The sequence below is a fragment of the Rhizophagus irregularis genome, chromosome 29 (genome assembly GCF_026210795.1).
Source record: "Rhizophagus irregularis chromosome 29, complete sequence".
In the NCBI taxonomy this organism is placed as follows: domain Eukaryota; kingdom Fungi; phylum Glomeromycota; class Glomeromycetes; order Glomerales; family Glomeraceae; genus Rhizophagus; species Rhizophagus irregularis.
Genome location: NC_089457.1, coordinates 1,118,708 through 1,139,121, shown reverse-complemented (window position 1 = coordinate 1,139,121; position 20,414 = coordinate 1,118,708). Strand labels below are relative to the sequence as shown.

The window sequence follows — 20,414 nt, the reverse complement described above, 5'->3', positions numbered from 1 at the left end:
GTAAGATATGTGTAGGATAAATCATTTTTTTACCAGTGCGAGTAACCGACCAACAAATGAAAAATCGCCTTAAAGAAAAATTAGAAAATGATGAAACATCCGCCAAAATACTCATGAAGTTGTCCGGAAAAGGAGTTTCGTTCGATTATTTGTGGGATGATAGAATGCATTCACAAGTAAGTAGTATTTGTATTATATATTAGTCATTAATTGCCAAATTTATAACAACTTGTTTATTTTATTAAATATAGTTACTTGCTGCAAATCGCGTTAAAAAAGGTTACTACATTAGAAAATTGAAAGAAAGTTTGTGGAGTACTTTCGGTATTAATAGAATAACGCCATTCAAAGATAATTTCAGCAAACAACAGATGCGAACATAGAAAGCAAGTAAAAACGTTCAACAGGTCCATGAAGATTTATACAAACCGAGCGACTCAGATGATCCGTCGTCTGATACTTATATTTCGTTAATAATTAAATCGGTTTTTGCATCTGATAAAAAGCGTACAAATAAAAACGCCATTTGGGTTCAGTCGGTATTAGAAGTTATATTTGACGAGGAACACCTTTCGTCAAAAATCGATGCAGACATTGTCGATTCATGGACCGGAAATATAACAGATACAGACGTGGTAAGTAATCTTTCAACTGAATTGTATGTAATGTTTTAAATTAAATTACTAGTAATATTGTATTTCTTTATTTAGGATTCTGAAGAATGTGAATGTGAGTCTTCGCCCAAAACACCTATAACACCTATTGACGATGATGATGAAATCATTGGAGTTAATAATCGTGTTGATGATGTTTATGATGAGCATACGACGGACGATAATCAAGCAGCTGATTTAGAAGTTGCTGATTTAGAAGAAGAGCAATAAAAGTTCACGTGACTTTTATAATTTGATATTATTCGTTGTTGTCATTTTTTGTCTTCTAATCTATATGTATTATTCTAGTATGCATTATATTATGTATCAATTGCAATTTAGCAATATCATTCAGTTAATAATATTAATATAATTATCGCGTTTCAGTTTGTAGAAAGATCAATCAAGTGATTCAGTTGTACAAATCACATTCCCACCTTGTTATGGTTGTGTCACCAGGGGTGCTATGTCAACGGAAATTTAGTACGTTGATCGCTTAAAAATTTGTGGCAATCCAATTATAACAAGAGGAATTTACATTAGATAATGTATTTGAATTGATACGTATTTTATCATAAATAAATTTACATATTTTATATAATATATATATTAATAATATACAATAAAATCATTGCTTTACGCATTTTTAATATCAATATACGCGTTTTTATACATTGTATACACGTTTTTAAACTATCGTTGTTTTACTGTATGTTGTTTTACATTTAAATTGGTGTTGTTTTACGCGTTTTTCAACGTTTTTAGGTGGCGTTGATTGACAAAGGGTTCGTTTCCCTACGTTTTTTGGCGTTGAGCAACACATGGCGTTTTTCAACACTTTATACGCCTGTTTAAAACTTGCTGATGAATCAACAACTTAGTAAGTTTTTAATTTACAATTTGCAAAATGTGAATTATTTGAATTACAGTTTATTTATTTATTTATTGATTTTTAGCAAAAGTTGGAAAATAGGAATAAATTTACACATTCAGACGATGATTCTCATGATGGTAATGATGTAGATGATGGTGGTGATAGAGCAGCTGACGATAAAGCAGGTGTGGCTGATGATGGTGTGACTAACGATGGTAGGCCTAACGATGGTGCGGCTAACGATGATGCGGCCAATGATGGTGCGGCCAACGATGGTGCGGCCAATGATGGCATAGCTGACGATGATATACTTTCTATTGACTCTTATAACACGGAGGAGGAAGGTCGGTATGTAAATAGTTTATTAGAGAATTATGGGTTGCATAGGAAATAAATATTATTTTTTATATATATCACACGTAATAGCATTTTTTTTTACCATAATTAATATAGTTTTAATAAATAAAATGGTTAATAATTCTTAACAACACGGGTGTGACATAAATAAATCGTGGCTGAAATTTGTGTTCAATTTGTGTTCAATTTGTGTTGATAATTCTGGTAAAAATTTGTTAATTTTGGCCAAATTTCGTTAAATTTGTTAAATTTGTGTTGAATTTGTGTTGATAATTTTTAATTTATCACGAAGGGATAATATTTAGTAATTGTGCATATACAATTTCTGTGATTTTTTAAAATGCGGATTTCCGTAATTTTACGATATCATATTTTCTGGCCAATCAAAATTAGGCTGATCCTTGCATGTGATTTAATCATTTAATCATTTAATCATGCACGCGTTTTTGTCTTATTTATTTTTGTTTCTTATTTCTTTATTCTTTTGTTCAATATTTTTAATTTTTTTGTCTCTTCTTTCTATTATTTCTTTAATTATATACAATATATTTACATATATTTCATAATTTATTGCTTTGCAGGTATAGAAATATTTGTTTATTAATACTAATTATTTTCATTTTTTTTTACCTCTTTGTTATTTTGTATCGTAATACTAACAATAATATCCATGTTTCCTTTATTCCTTTTTACTTGTACTTTAATACTAACGATACTAACAATACTAACAACATGTTTATTTTTTCCTTTCTCTTTATTTCTTTATTCTTTTGTTCAATTACTTTGCAGGTATAGAAATATTTATTTATTAATACTAATTATTTTAATATTAACGCGTTTTTTTTTTACCTCTTTGTTACTTTATGTCGTAATACTAACAATACTATCTACGTTTCCTTTATTTCTTTTTACTTGTACTTTAATACTAACGATAATATCCATGTTTCTTTTACTCCTTTTACTGTTTCTTTAACTCTTTTTACCTTAATACTAACAATAATAACAATATTTCTTTTATCTTTATATCTAATACTAACGTTACTATAGCTGTTTCTCTTTTTTTTTACGTCTAATAATATTGTTACTCTACTCTTTCTTTTTTTACTTTTATGTATTCTGTATATATTAATAAATACTTGTAATTTTTTATGATTATATCTAATAAAACATACATTATATAAACTTATAGTACAGAAAATGAAGTATTATTTATCGAAATATTTTGAAATATTACAAAATATTAAGTTGTGTAAAATCACAGAATATTACGAATCGTCAAATTATGGAACATTACGCATCATAGAATTTCGAAATATTTTAAAAAGTTGCGAAGTATTACGCAGTAAAATTACGAAATATTACGAATCGTAAAATTACGAAGCCTTGCATACAGTAATATTTCGAAATATTTTAAAAAGTTACAAAATATTACGCTTACGCAAACTTGCGGCGGGTCTAAAAACTTACGAAATATTATGTAAAATTACGAAATATTGCAAATCGCAAAATTACGGAATATTACAAATCGTAAAATTACGAAGCTTTGCATATCGTAATATTTTGAAATATTTTAAAAAGTTACAAAATATTACGCTTATGCAAACTTGCGGCAGGTCTGGAAGCTTACGAAATATTATGATGTGTAAACTTGCGCAACTTTTCGCACTATATAATTTCCTGATGTATATGAGCGATTGAGGCCACCTTTCTGTAATCATTTATAACATTAGATTTGACTATGAGCTCCTGACAACGTAAAGCATCTATAACACAATAATTTACGATTTCATGCATATGTTTTTTGGAAGAGTCGAAAGCCCTGTCTTTCGCTTTCAAATAATACTTCCATAATTTGCTCATGGGCATATCGGCTTTACCATCGAGACCATATTTTTCTAAGAAGTATTTTAGTAATGTTTTCTCAGAGCGGGGGTGAAGTTGCATAAAACTTGCGCGAACATCGATCGGTACACATCCCAGAAGTTTAAGAAAGGAGGATTCGAAAGTCAAAGAGGGATTGATTTTGATATTGATAGATTCTCGTCCTAACACTTTTTTGGGACCTCTGTCCTCTTTCTTTACGTACTGGTCCCTTCAGAAGAAACCATTAGTTAGTGGCTTCCCTTTTCCGCCAAAATAATTCCAAGTGAGGATAGATTCAGCATCAGCTTTCTTATGCGGGTTTGCCGACATTCGCTGGACCATCCACTCGAGAACATTTAATTTGGTGGCCTTTTCTACAATGAAAGGCCAATCGTATCCTGAATCATTAAATCCAAGTTCGATGTCTGGAGCAAAAAATTTCCAACATAAAGCGAACGCCTTTATTATATTAGTCTGGTTGCCGCATATAATCGTAATCCAGCGCGGGTCTGGTTCCGTTTCTACATCAACTAAACATATCCGCTCTAAGGGGATCGGATCATCTTTCCAATGCAGGGTCATACAGATCGTAAAAATTTGAGATGTGTCATTTTTAGCTTCTGGGAAGTTTCCTGACCCACGCGAGTCGTATGTTTCTATATCCCATGTTAGGACTAATGCTCGATCATGGGTAAAGAGAGAAGATGGATATATTTTGTAAAATGGTTCAAAATTGTCTATAGGACGAAAGTTTTCAATGTAGACATAAAATGCATGTGGACAATGTTGGGATTTCGCATAATAAGGTGCACTGAAATTATATCTATAATCACTTATTAATCCCCACCCGGAAAGAGGTATTCTATACTCTCTCGCAACTTTACGATAATATATGCCTGTATCGTCTGAAGCTGTCTCTATTTTACATTCGGGATCAACCTTTGAATTGTAGCTTGAGATAATATCGAGAGCGGTGAACCTTAGATCTTTATTAGGTGTGATAATGCGAAGATATGGCTTTTTTTCTGCATGATATCCACGAATAGGATATGCCTTTATATATTCCATCTGGATTAGATTCATGTTTACGGTCTTCCCCTCATTGTCTTTCCCAGTAGCAAGGATGCCCTTCACTTTAGACCAGAATTTAGGGATACTTGTATTGCTGGGAACATGAATATCGAAAAATACCTTGATACCGGTAATAGCGACAACTGCTTTCTGGCCATTGACGAGATACTCATAGAGGCGAAGAATATAATGAGGAATTTGATTAAAATATTCTTTAGCTTCTCCTATGTCGACTGGCATGAATGGAATACCTCGATGGTTCGCTATTTCGTCATTGAGAGTTGAAGTCGAGCCCCCATTGTTTCTCGCAACTAGTTCATCACGAGTTGGAAGGCCCAACAAGTAATTCTCACTTCCATATCTGATTACCCGACCTGATGTTTTATCTTTTTTGACCTCTAGGCGAAAAAGAGCGGGCGCGTCAGAGAGGAACTCTAAAAGCTCAGATTGGGTCATTTTTTCTTAAGCAATTTACGATAATTTATAGTTATACCAAAACTCGAGGTATATTATTCGTAAGAAAAAATGTTTAAAATGAAAATAATTCCCTGACATTATTAATTGATATATAACAAATGGGAGGCGGAAAAAAGGAGAAACGATCCCAGGCCGAAGGCGCTAAAGCAAAGGATCCATCCTGGAATTTTTATTATTGTCCATATATACTTAGGACTGGAGAAGAGTGCAATTGGAGATGCTATTCTCCAAAAGGATGTAAAGTCCATCAGGATTCTAGGCAAGTTGCTTGCAAAGAAAGCGGATGTGATGAGATGACAAGATCCAGATATGACTATTACGATACACATGCAAAAAAACATAGATCGAGGGAACATTATCATCGAAAAAAGCAGGCTAAGATGGCTTCAGCGGAGATACCGATAGGTAATTTAGAGGTAAACGAAAATATTATAACTTGTCACTAGTGGATCCCGAAAGGGATCGTATCACTAGAAAAAAAGCTAGTGACAGAACTAGTGACGCAGATAATAGGCTCTTTAGGAATTCTAGGCTGAAAGAAACCTTTCTTGATAGATGTCACTAGTGTCACTAGTGTCACTGAAAAAAATCTGAGTTCCTTAACTTTTTTTATTTTTTTATAGCATACATTTATTATAATATATCTTGTGTAAAGTAGGTAGCATAAAAAAAATTTGATTTTTTTTTTCTAATTTATTACTCTTTTACTAGTGACACTAGTGACACTAATCAAGAAAGAAATAAAATAGCCTAATAATCTCAAGAAAGATAACAAAGCTGTCACTAGTTCTGTCACCAGTTAGTATTCAGAACTAGTAACACTAGTGACAGCCGATGACAACAAAAAATCGTCCCAATTTATATCCTAATACGCCTCGAAAATGTGGTAAAATATAATATAAATGCGTTCTAATGATTCAAATCTCAGGACACGAAATCGGCATACATATACCGGCGCAATAGTTAGACCACAAGATGGTGTACTTCTTAGCAAATAAATGGGCCGGCCAAGCTAATACAAATTGCACGCCCAATAGAATACCCAAAATCGATATTAAAGTTAGACAAATTTTATTATTATTTTTGGCGCAATAGATTTTTGTTCAATTTCGATGACATAATATTCCATATATAAATTCAGCCACAACTTTACTTTTACTAGGGACACGAAGTTGGCATACATAAACTGGCAACAAATAGGATTACAAAATCGGCGCACTTCTGGCAACAACCATAAGGATACGATAACTAATACAACCGGTTAACTAAATTTGCTATATTATGACAGAGGGTGTTCAGTACCATAACAGGATCACGTGACTGGAGCAGTAGGCGCAGTAAAGCGCAGTCAAGATTCGCTCCATAATTTCGGCCAGTATTATTTCATAAAATCAGCCTTTGGACATAATAATTCAGCATTCGAAGCCTGGTGTAAAGTTTACCAGTTGTCCATTAACCCATTTGATTGTGTAATCCCCTCGCCAGTTCCCTGCCAGTTCCATGACAGTTCCAGGATACTATCAGGTCACTACCATGGCGCCAAGCTGAATCCCGAATTATATGCCCTAAAGACTGACCAGAATTATGTCATAATGTCAGCCAAAATTAATCACGAATTTACTGCACCACCCGACACCATATTTTTTTACCACATTTCAGCATCTAGAAAGGCAACCAAATAGGCACAAAGGGTAAGTACTTCAATATAGAATTTGACATTCAATCAGACATGAAAGATCAGTATCAACAATATATAACTTAAATTACAAATAGAGTAGAAACAGGAAGAAAAGAGAGTGCACGAAAGTTAAAGTGTGGGGTATTTAGATTATAACGTGGTAATAAAATCATACATAAGAGAAAAATACAGATATCAAGAAAGGTATAAAAATATAGCTAGAATGTGAATAGAAATAGTATCAAAATAAAAGAAGTAGATTATAGTGTGGTAGCCAGATTATGTATTCAGATTAAAGCGTGGTAATTAGGTCATAGTAATTAGATTATAGCATGATATTTAGGTTATAGTGTGATATTTAGATTTTAGTGTAGTATTTAGATTATAGTGTGGTATTTGGATTATAGTGTGATATCTAGAATATAACGTGATATTCAGATTATAGTATGGTATTTAGATTATAGCGTGATACTATAACCTAGTCCAAGTGAAATACCACACTATAATATAATTATATTATAGTGTGGTATCCCACTTATCCTACATATATCTGGTACCCGATATGCAACTGATAGCCTCGATTTTGACTTGTGATCAGTTCTGGCATTTTTACTAGTAGAAATGAAAAAAAATACTGAAACTGATGGTTCTGGTGTTTTTACTAGTAGAAATATAAAAAAAATGCCAAAACTAATAGTTCCAGCATTTTTACTAGTAAAAATGAAAAAAAAACGCTGAAACTGATGATTCTGGCATTTTTACTTGTAAAATGCAAAAAAAATGCCAGAACTATCAGTTCTAGCGTTTTTACTAGTAGAAATGCAAAAAAACACCGAAACTGATAGTTCCGGCATTTTTACTAGTAGAAATGTAAAAAAAAACACCAAAACTAATAGTTCTGGCGTTTTTACTAGTAAAAATGAAAAAAAATGCCAAAACTGACTGTTCTAGCGTTTTTACTTGTAAGATGCAAAAAAATGCTGAAACTGATGGTTCTGGCGTTTTTACTTGTAAAATGCAAAAAAAATGCTGAAACTGATAGTTCCAGCATTTTTACTTGTAAAGATGCAAAAAAAACGCCAAAACTGATAGTTCTGGCATTTTGACTTGTATAATGCAAAAAAAATGCTGAAACTGATGGTTTTGGCATTTATATATATAAAAATGCAAAAACAATAAAATGCTGATATGACTTTGTATAAAAAAAGCACATGACCCATGATCAGCCAATAATATTTATGTTAATTATGTATGATATAAATAATTACGTATTTATGTATTTTTCAAAAAATCTGGTAATTAATTACCAGGATTACGAATTACATATTTATACGAAAATAGGGAATTACCAGGCCATGTATAATCGAAAGATAGTATATTAAAAGATAACATATTAAAAGATAACATATTAAAAGATAACATATTAAAAGATAGCATATTAAAAGATAGTAAATTAAAAGATAGCATAGCATATTAAAAGATAGCATATTAAAAAATAGCATATTAAAAAGATAGTATATTAAAAAGATAGCATATTAGAAAGATAACATATAAAAAAAGAACATAAAAGATATTATATATTAGAATAGAAAATATAAAGAAGGCTGTATAAATAGAGAGCAGAATTCAAAGTAATTCCACATTATCTCATCCACAATGTAATTTAGAATAGTTAATTTTAATTATTTGTTAATAAAGTATAATATTAATTAAAGGTAATTGGTTCACCCTAAACTTTAATTAATGTTCGCTTAATTAATTTTAATTGAATAAAATGATAATTATAAGATGAATTAAATATACACTTTTGTAATAAGAACTATCGAAATATTGAAGTTGAAATAAATAGAATAATTCGTAGCGAGAGCTATCGAAGTTTGGAATTAAAGGTAAAATGGATAAAAATTGAGGAAAGTTTAAAGAGGTTAAATTTAATTTTATGTCGCACGATATTTTATATTACTAACGCTATTTATGTTGTGAATTAAAAATGTTGTTGTTGTATATTGTTGTTATATGTTGTTGTATGTTGTTCGTTGATTATGTTGTTTATTAATTATGTCATTAATTATTTGCTTGTTTGTTCGTTTAATTGTTCGTTCATTCATTTATTCGTTTGTTTGACCATGAGAATGCCTATTCGATGTGGCAATTCTGTAAATTGATGACAGAGGGAATAGTGGGATCTCAATGTACAATATTGGATTTTTACATTGTTATAATTTTTACATTATTTTAATTATTAATTTAGTAAATTTTATAATATTTCTAAATCTTAATCCTTTAGTAACTAATTCTAAATTTGTCAAATTAGTACCTATTAAATTTTTTTATTTTTAGTAAACATATTTTTTTATTAGTAATCATATTTAAAATTCCATTTATTTATAAGATAAGTAGAACTCTGAACAATATATATAAATATAGGTTTTGAATTTGCTTAGCCAAAATATAAAAATTTCTTCCTATAAGAGATTTATTATTGCTTATTTGATAATATAATTTTAAAATAATCAGATATAATTATGTGTAGTAAAGTATTAAATTATTAATAGTCAAATATATATTTGCATAGTAGAATAGAATTTTTAATATACAGTCAACTCCCTTTATAGTCACTCCCATTATAGTCACATTCTACTATATAGTCACACCAGTTGAATGTTCAAAACACTTTATTATTAAAATCTATCCTATATAGTCACAATCTATCTATAGTCACTATCACACCTATCCTCAAAAATCTTATATTAAAAAGAACCATTTATAATCACAGTTATATAAAGAATATATTAAATAACTTGGCATCTAATAATCGTACAAAGATGTACTATAGCTTGTTAGAATCGTCTCACTGAGACAAATCGAATGGTGGTAGCTTTATCTTTTTACAATCACTGGCTGATGAGTTATTCAACAAAATGTTAAGCATCAGCATTATTATATTTCTTGATTTACGTTTACTGCGCTATTTAACATTTTGCTAAATTTCTTGGTACCTAGTGATTGTAAAAAGACGATTAATAGCTCGTTGGAATCGCCTCATCAAGACGAATCGAATGGTGGTAAGCTCATCTCTCTGTGATCAATATTGACGGAGTTACTACTTAAAAACTATTTAATATTTTTTAATTTCGGAAATTGATATAGTGATTGGATTCCGATGTATTTTATACCATTAGATTCGTCGCATCAAGACGAATCGAATGGTTGTAAGATCGTCTCTCTAGGATCAATATTGGCAGAGTTATTACACAAAAACCATTAATGTTTTTTTAATTTCGGAAATTAATCTAGTGATTGGATTTCAATGTATTTTATACCATTAGAACCGTCCCATCAAGACGAATCGAATGGCGGTAAGATCATCTCTCTACGATTAATATTGGCGGAGTTACAATACAATAAAGTTTTAAGTATAATTTTGGCTAAAATTATGTTAATTTTTGGCCGGAATTATGATATACTAATATAAGAAATTTTTTATATAGTCACATCTCTTTATAATCACCAAATATGAACTGTCCCAAATGTGTGACTATAAAGAGAGTTGACTGTATATATAATATAATATATATTTTACATTTTTTTTATATTAAAAAAATCCAATAAAATATGTTTATTTTATTTTATGTGAAGTTGGCAAAATATAAAAAAGATATAAACAATTGAAAAAGTTAATTAATCTAACAAAGAACCTGCCATCCATCAAAGCTATAACTAAGACAAACCTTTACTTTTAATTATATAAGAAATCAGTCCAGTCTCTTATACCATTACCAATTATACTTGTGTCCAAAATTATTTTAGTATTACAGAAATACGTAATTACGTAATTCTGTAATTATTAAGTAATTCATTATTAATTTCAGACTCCGTAATTAATTTCATATTACGAAAATATTTGGCCAGAATTAGCCTTAATTTTTGCCAATTTATATATAAAAACTTTAATAAATAACAACTTAGCACCCAGTTATCCGTTTTGGATGATCTTACTACCATTTGATTCGTCTCGATAAGGCGATTCTAATGGTAGTAAGATCATTTTAAATCCAATCACTAGATCGCGCTCTGATACCAATAACTTTTAAATATTTATAGCATAATAGCTCTGTCAATTTCAATGCTAGAAAGATGATCTTACCGCCATTAGAATCGTCTCGTCATGACGAATTGAATGGTGGTAAATTCATTCAAATCTAATCACTAGATCATGCTCCGATACCAAAATTCATTAAATGTTTATAGTAAATTAACTCCATCAATATCGGTGCTATAGAAATGAAACACATATTATTAGATTCGTCTCGATGAGACGAATCGAATGGTAGTATGATCATCGAAATCTGATCACTAGATCTCGAGATATTTGCAATTTCGCACTATTATGCAAATTTCAGAATTTTGGAATACGTAATTAATTACGATTTTGTAATTTCAGATTTTGGATTTGCCAATTGAATTTCGGAAACAACTATATTACCAATAAAGAATCTAATAAAATATGTAAACAAATTCATATGGGCCAATCTGACTCATTTCATTAATTAATAATCAGGTGATATAATTGAGGAATATATATGAAATTTGTGATGATCTGCAAATAAAATAAACTTAGATAAGCTTTCTACAAAAAAATAATATGGTGGGAAATCATCGGGAATCATTTTCCTATTGGATGTTGTAAATATGTGACATGTTAAAGTTAGTATAATGTGCTCTATTTTTATAACATTATTTGCACATTATTACATTTATTAAGGCATTTTAAATAGTAGTTTACGCTGTAAAACTTTTTTTAAATATATTAATAGGTTTGTTTTAATAATTATTGTAATTATTGTATATTATATGTATTTATATAATAAACAGCATATTTTTAAGGGTTATTCTTTATTTTTGATAGTATTTTATAATGGTTTTATTACATAAAAGAAGCGTTTGAAATATTTTTTTGATTTTTTTTCATTTATTACACTAAATTCGATTGGTTTGATATTGTCACACTTATTCTCATGTGACATTTGGTTGGTGAGTCAGATTAGCCTATATGTTATAAATATATTTGTGTAAATATTTTTAATACAAAAAATAAGTTAATTACAGTCGGCTCTCGTTATAGCGAATTTTGATATAACGAATTATTTGGTATAACGAATCTTTAGTGTTGTACCAATTTTAACATATAAAAAAAAATTTGCTATAACGAATATTACTAATTAAATGCTGTATACCGTTTAACGAAGTAAGTCTATAAACTGTACATAATAAAATGACTCTTTGTATACTGAATTTCTTTTTATAACGAACTTTTTTTAATACAACGAAGATATTTTGTGTAACATATGTTGTACATAACATAAGAAATCATAATATACCACAATATACCAAAGTTTCATATGTTATACCAGATTTTCCCATTATATCGAAATTCGCTATATTTTATTAACGAATTTTCTTATAACGAAGGCCTGATTGGCCAAACCACCAACTTCGTTATATCGAGAGCCGACTGTATATATGTGATACAGAAACTATTTTTAGATGTGATTGTGTAATGTATTTTTGACAAAACAAATATATAACTGCATAATATTAAAAATATAAAACATATATATGTCTGTGTAATACTAAAAAATATATATTTAAAATGAGAAGGATAGGTAAGTAAAAAGGGTAAAATAAGTGGGTTTCTATTTTTTTTATAATTTTACACTTAATTTTTGTAATAATCAATAAAATAGGGATTGGAACTGTCAAAAAAAAGCTTAACCGGTTAATAACTGGTTAATTAGAGTGTCTAACCGGTTAATAGTTGGTTAATTAATTGGTTAATTAACCGGTTAATTTGTAATGAGGCTAACCGGTTAATAACTTGTTAATATATAAATTTTATATTTTAACATGTATTTAGAGGCCTATTTTTTGTATTTTAACATACGTTTAAAGATAAATTTTTTGTGTTTTTAACTAAATAGTATTATTTAAGAGTAATTTCTGGTAAATATTTATATTAAAATGTATACATTAGTAAAAAATTACATACAGTATATTGTAATTACTTACTACCCAGTCATGCAGTGGTCACCGGTATCAGCACTAAGTTGAAAAGTTTTTTAATTATATTTTTAGTTCTATCTGAAATTCCATTCCATCAATTACTACTGTAGTATTCGAATTTTTGCATTTTTTCTTATTTAAAATACTATACCCGATTATATGCTGATTTCTGCATAAATCAAGGTTATAACTTTAGAATATTTTAACATAAATAATGTTAAATTATAAATATCATATGCAATATATTATATTAAAATATAAGATTGCAGGTTTATCATCGAATCTATTAAGGTGGGCAAAATTAAAGTTAATGCTAGTAAAGTTAAAGTTAGAAGTTGGCTAGGAATTACTAATTTAGGATGATCTGTATTTTAACCGGTTAAGTTAGCCGGTTAATTAGTCAGTTAATTTAACTGGTTAAATTAACCGGTTAACCATTTTTTGAGAGGTCTTAACCAGTTAACCACCTTAACCAGTTCCAATCCTTACAATAAAAGTTATTTCATTTTTACTTAGAAAATTTTTTAAAAATATTTTTTTTGATAAATTTTACAATATATTTTAAAAATAAAAATTTTACGTATTAGTAACATTATAAAAAACATGAATAAATCCATAAATATCTATTCAATTATGATAAAAATTTATATAAATAGATTCAAACCTGTTGAACAACTTTATTTAAAAAGATTTTAGATATTTCCTTTGATCAAAGTGCCTAAATTACACTCTGAAATCACAGAACAAATATACGAAAATATTTATAAGAAACATTTATAAGTTGTAATATTACAAAAAAACAATAATAGCTTTATTTATGCATTATTTCAAAAATTTTTGTTTTTTTTAGTTTTTTTTTATATACTTATTTTATAAAAAAAATTATATATATATATATATATTATAAAATAAGTTGCTTAGCAGTATTATTAGCAATGTAAAAAATTTATAGGTTAGATAAAAATTTGCTTAGCAGACATGAAAAATATTCGCTTATTGGCCTTAGTAAATTTTAAATTTTTCATCTAACCTATATATATATTGTTTGAAGCTCTAGATAGGTTATCTTTAAATCTAAGGTAAAAATCATATATAATATTCTTTGCAAATCTTACTATAAAAGAAAATTTTATGTTGATTTTTTTCCTTTTTAATTAATTAACCAATAGAATTTAAGAAAAAAGTAAAGTAAAATTATGGTGACTTTTATTATAAGTAAGTAGGATTCTATTCTAATATATATACAATTACAATATCAAAAATTTAGAAATACATATAACATTAAGAAAAAATTCTAAAAGAGTTTAATTTAACTTCTTTATATCAAAAACCTTTGTATAACTAATAAAGTATAATATAACTACCTAATTTATTTAATATATGATTGATCATGTAAGTGAAGATTACATGATTTAGAATATGTATTTTTTATTATATACTATATACGTTATTTTAAAATTTTAAGCTATATATTTATTAATTTTCTATCTTATCTATTATTTTGATTTTCTAAATTATCTTTTTATTTTTTTTACCTTTTTTTGTTTACATTATCCTAATAGTATTGTTAAACTTAATAATGGCTTACTATTCTATCAATCTATCAAATAATTTCTACATTTTGAGATTATATTTCAAATGTTCTGTCTATGTTTTATTTCTTTTAATTTGCTATTTTTGTCTATAAAATTGTTCTGCTTTTTCAGCTGTAATGCTCTTTTAAGTTATTCAATCTTAATCAACTCATTAATTACTACCATTAAATTCTTTTTTCTATTAAAATATAAAAGAATAAATCTAACCTTATTTATCCTAATAATTTTTCTAAAAAAACTTTTATATTTATTAATATATTCTTTAATAATAACGCTATCTATTAATGCAAATAGAAATCAAACCAAATATTTATCAAATAATAAAATATATGTATTTTTAATTCTTCTTAAAAATAAAAAAAAAGTTTCATAATTTCATTATAAAACTGATTACTATTACTTTTGCTAGGGTTTGTATATATATTTTAGATATAGGTGCTATCAGAATTACTGCAGCTAGAGATGCGATCCAGGTGAAATTTTACAATCCATGATCCGTCTGGATCAATCCAGATTATCATAAGATTAACTTCAAATTTTTGGATATCTCAACACCCAACGATCATATAGAGTATAGAGATGCATTATAGCTCATTCGAATCGTTGCAATAAGACAATTCGAATGAACTATTGTACATCTCTATACGATCATTGGATGCTGTTTCGGATTAAAACAGATATTCTTAATCCATCCAGATGCATCTATTATCCGTTCAGATCAGATGGATTGGTGAATAATCCAAATTTTCAGATTTTGATCACATCTCTAATTACAACTATCACAAAATATGAATTTTACCATTTAAATATTTAATAACTCATTGAGACCAGCATTATAAATTTACAGATTACAAATCATTTACAGCATAACTAGAAAAAAATATTTATTTACTATGTACAATTTTTGTATTTTTGACATTATATAATTACGGTATTATAGCAATTTAATATATTATAGTATAAGCTTCATATTTTGTAATTAATTCTGATAGCAAGTATAATTTCAGGTTGAATAAAATCATCTCTTATATCAAAAAGAAAATGAAACTTCAATGAATAACATTTTTATTATATCTAGAATGATTATTAAAAGATTTAGGTATTACCTTTTATCTAAAATAATAATCTGTTAACAAATTAGTAATTTATATTAATTTTGTTAATTTATAGTATTTTTAGCAAATTAGTACGGTTTGGGACATGATAAATCATCCAATAAATTTGCTCAAATTAAAAATTTTATAAAAAGTTTTTTAGTGCATATTTTTAAAATATCTCAACGTAATTTAATAGATACTAACCATAGTTGCATAATGACGTTAAGTTTTTCCTAATTGGATATTTAGCTCAAAAGTTATAAATCTGTTAATCTCCAGTATTTTTATAAGAAATGACGGAATTTGAAACATATAATTCTGGCCAGAATTAGCCAAAATTTCATAAATTGGGCCAGCATTTATTATATATATTGAGACAATACGACACAATTCAGATTATGTAGATCATAAATTTTTTTTCCCATGCCACGTCCAAATAAAAGAATACAACAGTGCCGGGATATTGCTAAAAAATAAAAAAATTTTGTTGAAGTTACTGATATTTCAAGTTCAGATGATGGAAACAGCATAGAAGATGAAGTTAGGTGGATTGATAACAAAATTGAAAATGAGGCAGATCAGATTTTTTCAACTTTAATGAAAAATATGGAAACTTTGAAAAAGTTTAAGCGTCCATTAGTTAATTTAGGAAATTCTCGCACAACTAAATATTGGAAAAAAATAAAAGCATCAGAAAATCAGAAAAAAAATGGACAAATACTTTTTCAACTATTATCTAAAAAAAGTTCTCAAGAAAATTTAGGTAGTGAGTTATAGGATATTAATAATCAAAATGAAGGAGAACTTAAAGAGTAAAATGGTGAAGAACCTATAAAATATATACCTTTTATTGAAAAAATTGAAAATAAGATAAAAATCAAAGATCAACAGTTAACATCAGGACATAAAATGCGGCTAAAAGCAACCCAATATTATTTTCACCTTCTTGAAAAAGGACATTCAAAATTGAATGCAAGTCAAATGGTTGCAGAAATGTTAAATCGTGGAGTATGGTTTGCATGTTGTGTTAGAAGTTAGGCTAAGGCTAAAGCTCTGAACGGGTCGGTTCGGTTCAGTTTTTTTGTGGTTCGGATAGAACCGAAAACTGAAATGGAACCGAACCGGAACCGTCTGGTTCAGTTCAGTTCTATCCGAAATTAAGAAAAATGCAAAAAAATGAATACACGACCATCCAGTGATCATATAAGGACGAGCCATAGCTCGTTGGAATCCTCTCATCGAGACGCGTCGAATGGTGGTAAAATCAAGTCTCTAGCATCGATATATTACGAGATAAAACATGGTGAGTGTTTCTTAAAAAATTTGTATTAGAAAACGATCCATTGATGCTAGAGACATGAATTTACCACCATTCGACGCATCTCAACGAGACGAATCTAATGAGCTATAATTCGTCTTTTTGCAATCACTGGATGGTTGTGTATTCGTTTTTTCGCATTTTTTTTAAAATTTTCGAACGTCAAAAATTAAAATTCCAATACAAGCGATTAAACGCCATCTATTGATCACACAAGGACGAATTATAGCTCATTGGATTCGTCTCACTGAGACGAGTCGAATGGTGGTAAAATCAAGTCTCTAGCATCGATAGATCGTGAGATAGCCCATGGCGAGTGTTTCTTAAACAATTTGCATTAGAAAACGATCTATCGATGCTAGTGACATCATTTTACCACCATTCGACTCGTCTCAGTGAGACGAATCCAATGAGCTAAAATTCGGCTTTGTGTGATCAATAGATGGCGTTTAATCGCTTGTATCGGAATTTTAATTTTTGACGTTTGAAAATTTAAAAAAAATGCGAAAAAACGAATACACGACCATCCAGTGATTGTAAAAAGACGTAAAAAGACGAATTAAAGCTCATTAGATTCGTCTCGTCGAGATGCGTCGAATGGTGGTAAATTCATGTCTCTAGCATCAATGGATCGTTTTCTAATGCAAATTTTTTAAGAAACACTCACCATGTGCTATCTCGTGATCTATCGATGCTAGAGACTTGATTTTACCACCATTCGACGCGTCTCGATGAGAGGATTCCAACGAGCTATGGCTCGTTCTTGTACGATTACTGGATAGTCGTATATTCATTTTTTCGCATTTTTTCTTAATTTCGGATAGAACCGAACTGAACCAGACGGTTCCAAGTCCAAACCCGAACCGAGAACCGAACCGAATTTTTTGCTGGTTCTGGATCGGTTCCCGGTTCAAACCGGAACTGTTCAGAGCTTTAGCTAAGGCATTCAAAAACTATGGTGATATTCCCAAAGATAATTGTGGATAATATTTTAAAGGAAGCAGTCTTATTGATGACGAAGACATTCAATTAAAAGTAGCTTCATATTTGCGCCAACACAAATTTGATGTTACTGTTAATAGTTTTTGCAATTTTGTTAATGAAGAAATTCTACCTTCCATCGGTATAGAAAATAAAACAACAATCAGGTAAAATTTAAGTTATCCATACCATATACCTATAATAATAATAATATCTTATTATTTTATTTTAGTGAAAAAACTGCAACTTGATGGTTAAAAAAAATGGGATTTACATTTAGCCGTTATGCAAAAGGTATGATATATATATATATATATATATATATATTATGTTGATGGCCACAAAAGAAATGATGTTATTGCTTATCAGAAAGAATTTCTTGAAAATATGCAAAGGTAATATATTTTTCTATTAATAAAAACAAAAAATAAGCTTTTTAATTAATTTTAATTTTATTTATAGGTATCAAAGCTTAATGCCGAAGTTTATTGGTGAGGAATGTGAAACTCAAGTTAATCCTGAATTAGAAGGTGATGAATACTTACACATTTTTGTAACCCATGATGAGACAACCTTTCAATCAAATGATGGTCAAAAATCTGGATGGAGACTCAAAAATGAGCAGCCATTACGCAAAAAAAGACAAGGACGATCGATCCATGTTAGTGATTTCTTAACAGAAACTATCGGAAGATTGAAATTAAATGATGATGATATGGATGATTCAATTCCACATGAAGCACGTGTTATAATTAATCCAGGAAAAAATTTTGATGGATGGTGGAATATAGATCAATTAATTGAACAGGTAAATTAATATATAATTAATATATAAGATAATTAAATTTAAGCTAATTAAAAAATTTCTGATTTAATCAATATAGATCAAAACTAGAGCAATTCCAATTTTTGAAAAAATACACCCAGGAATGGTTGCAGTATTTGCTTTTGATAATCTATTTAGCCATGCAAAATTAGCTGATGACACTCTTAATGCAGCAAATATGAATCTCAATTCTGGCGGAAAATAACCAATTATGCGTGATACCATTTTTAATGGTCAAGTTCAAAGTATGGTGTTTCCTGATGATTATCCATATGAAAAACTTTGTGAAAAACCAAAGGGAATGAAAGTAATTTTACAAGAACGTGGTTTATGGGGATCTGGATTAAAAGGGTTCTGTGGTAATAAAGAGATATCATTAGAGAACCCAAGATGTTGTGCACGTCATGTTTTAGCTACTCAAGAAGATTTTCTTAATCAAAAACTAATTTTACAGGAAATAATTGAAGGACTTAAACATAAAGTTATATTTTATCCGAAGTTCCATTGTGAACTCAACTATATTGAGATGTACTGGGGAGCGGCAAAAAGGTATGCTTGGCAGCATTGCACTTACACTTGGAAAGGCTTACAGGAAACAGTTCCACAAGCACTAGATTCAGTTCCGTTAAGCCATATCCGAAAGTATGCACAAAAATCAGCAAAATTTATGGAATGTTATCGAAAGGGTTTAACAGGTGTGCAAGCTGATTATGTATTAAAAAAATATAAATCACATCGAGCTGTTCCGGATTTTATTTTTGAAAATATAGATGAATTAATAAAGTAAGATAGTTCCCAATATGGTTAATGTGCTACTTAATTTTTAACCAATAAAAAATTAGAATCATGATTATCACGTGATTTCTTAAAAATTTCAATTTGAAACATTCGTGTAATACTTGATGATTTATTATGTCTCTGACTATATAAATAATAATATGTCAATAAATTTAACAATATAATTAGTTTAAATATATTCAGTATTAGTAAAATAGTATTATAGCAAATTGATAATAAGTTTTATCAGTCATTTACTAATTCAGTGGTGATTAAAAAATACCTATTATGTAAGTCTGATAAAACAATTATCCAGCTAAAGTTGCTTGTTTAAACCTCTTCAAAATCCTACGATTAGTTTTGTCAAAATTTTACTATAGATTTATTATAGTTTTGGCAGAGTTTCGGCAGTTTCGGCATTTATAATAAGTTTCGGCAGTTTCGCCTTTCTCCAAAGTTTTGCCAGTTTTTTAATATAACTTTAATATAGTTTCAGCAGAATTTCGCTTTTTGGCGAAATGCCATCTTGCCTAAACCCTTAGGTTTCAGCAAGCAACCTTATATCCAGCATACATGACTTCATAACTGCAGCAAATTTACCCAGTATTACCATCACTTTTCTACTCCTACATGACTTTTTGGCCAGCATTATGGAATTAAGAAATTAACCATATAATGAATAAGGATGTGAAAAATAATTTTTTACACTTCAAAAAAAATCTGTTTCCAGAATACTTATGAAAAAGGGAAACGCAGAAGGTGTAACAAATATTTTACTATGATC

At 28.9% G+C, this 20,414-nt stretch overlaps 6 protein-coding genes across 6 annotated transcripts; all 6 read left to right on the top strand.

Annotated features, from left to right (window-relative positions):
- Positions 1–56: 56 nt before the first annotated feature.
- Positions 57–884, top strand: OCT59_019596 (uncharacterized protein; the record flags this gene model as incomplete). The annotated part of the gene is made up of 4 exons (XM_066143644.1): positions 57–176; positions 252–324; positions 388–635; positions 711–884. 4 exons carry the CDS (start codon positions 57–59, stop codon positions 882–884), a joined length of 615 nt encoding a protein of 204 aa, XP_066005375.1.
- Positions 885–1,517: 633 nt separating this feature from the next.
- On the top strand, positions 1,518–1,921 carry OCT59_019595 (uncharacterized protein; the record flags this gene model as incomplete). The annotated part of the gene is made up of 2 exons (XM_066143643.1): positions 1,518–1,533; positions 1,647–1,921. The coding sequence occupies 2 exons, from the start codon at positions 1,518–1,520 to the stop codon at positions 1,919–1,921; spliced, it is 291 nt and encodes a 96-aa protein (XP_066005374.1).
- Positions 1,922–5,393: 3,472 nt separating this feature from the next.
- OCT59_019594 (uncharacterized protein) lies at positions 5,394–5,741 on the top strand (the record flags this gene model as incomplete). The annotated part of the gene is made up of 1 exon (XM_025328911.1): positions 5,394–5,741. One exon carries the CDS (start codon positions 5,394–5,396, stop codon positions 5,739–5,741), a length of 348 nt encoding a protein of 115 aa, XP_025164661.1.
- A 10,593-nt stretch (positions 5,742–16,334) lies between these two features.
- Positions 16,335–16,766, top strand: OCT59_019593 (uncharacterized protein; the record flags this gene model as incomplete). The annotated part of the gene is made up of 2 exons (XM_066143641.1): positions 16,335–16,494; positions 16,612–16,766. 2 exons carry the CDS (start codon positions 16,335–16,337, stop codon positions 16,764–16,766), a joined length of 315 nt encoding a protein of 104 aa, XP_066005373.1.
- Positions 16,767–18,414: 1,648 nt separating this feature from the next.
- OCT59_019592 (uncharacterized protein) lies at positions 18,415–19,058 on the top strand (the record flags this gene model as incomplete). The annotated part of the gene is made up of 3 exons (XM_066143640.1): positions 18,415–18,422; positions 18,490–18,835; positions 18,912–19,058. 3 exons carry the CDS (start codon positions 18,415–18,417, stop codon positions 19,056–19,058), a joined length of 501 nt encoding a protein of 166 aa, XP_066005372.1.
- Positions 19,059–19,100: 42 nt separating this feature from the next.
- OCT59_019591 (uncharacterized protein) lies at positions 19,101–19,640 on the top strand (the record flags this gene model as incomplete). The annotated part of the gene is made up of 1 exon (XM_066143639.1): positions 19,101–19,640. One exon carries the CDS (start codon positions 19,101–19,103, stop codon positions 19,638–19,640), a length of 540 nt encoding a protein of 179 aa, XP_066005371.1.
- Positions 19,641–20,414: the final 774 nt, after the last annotated feature.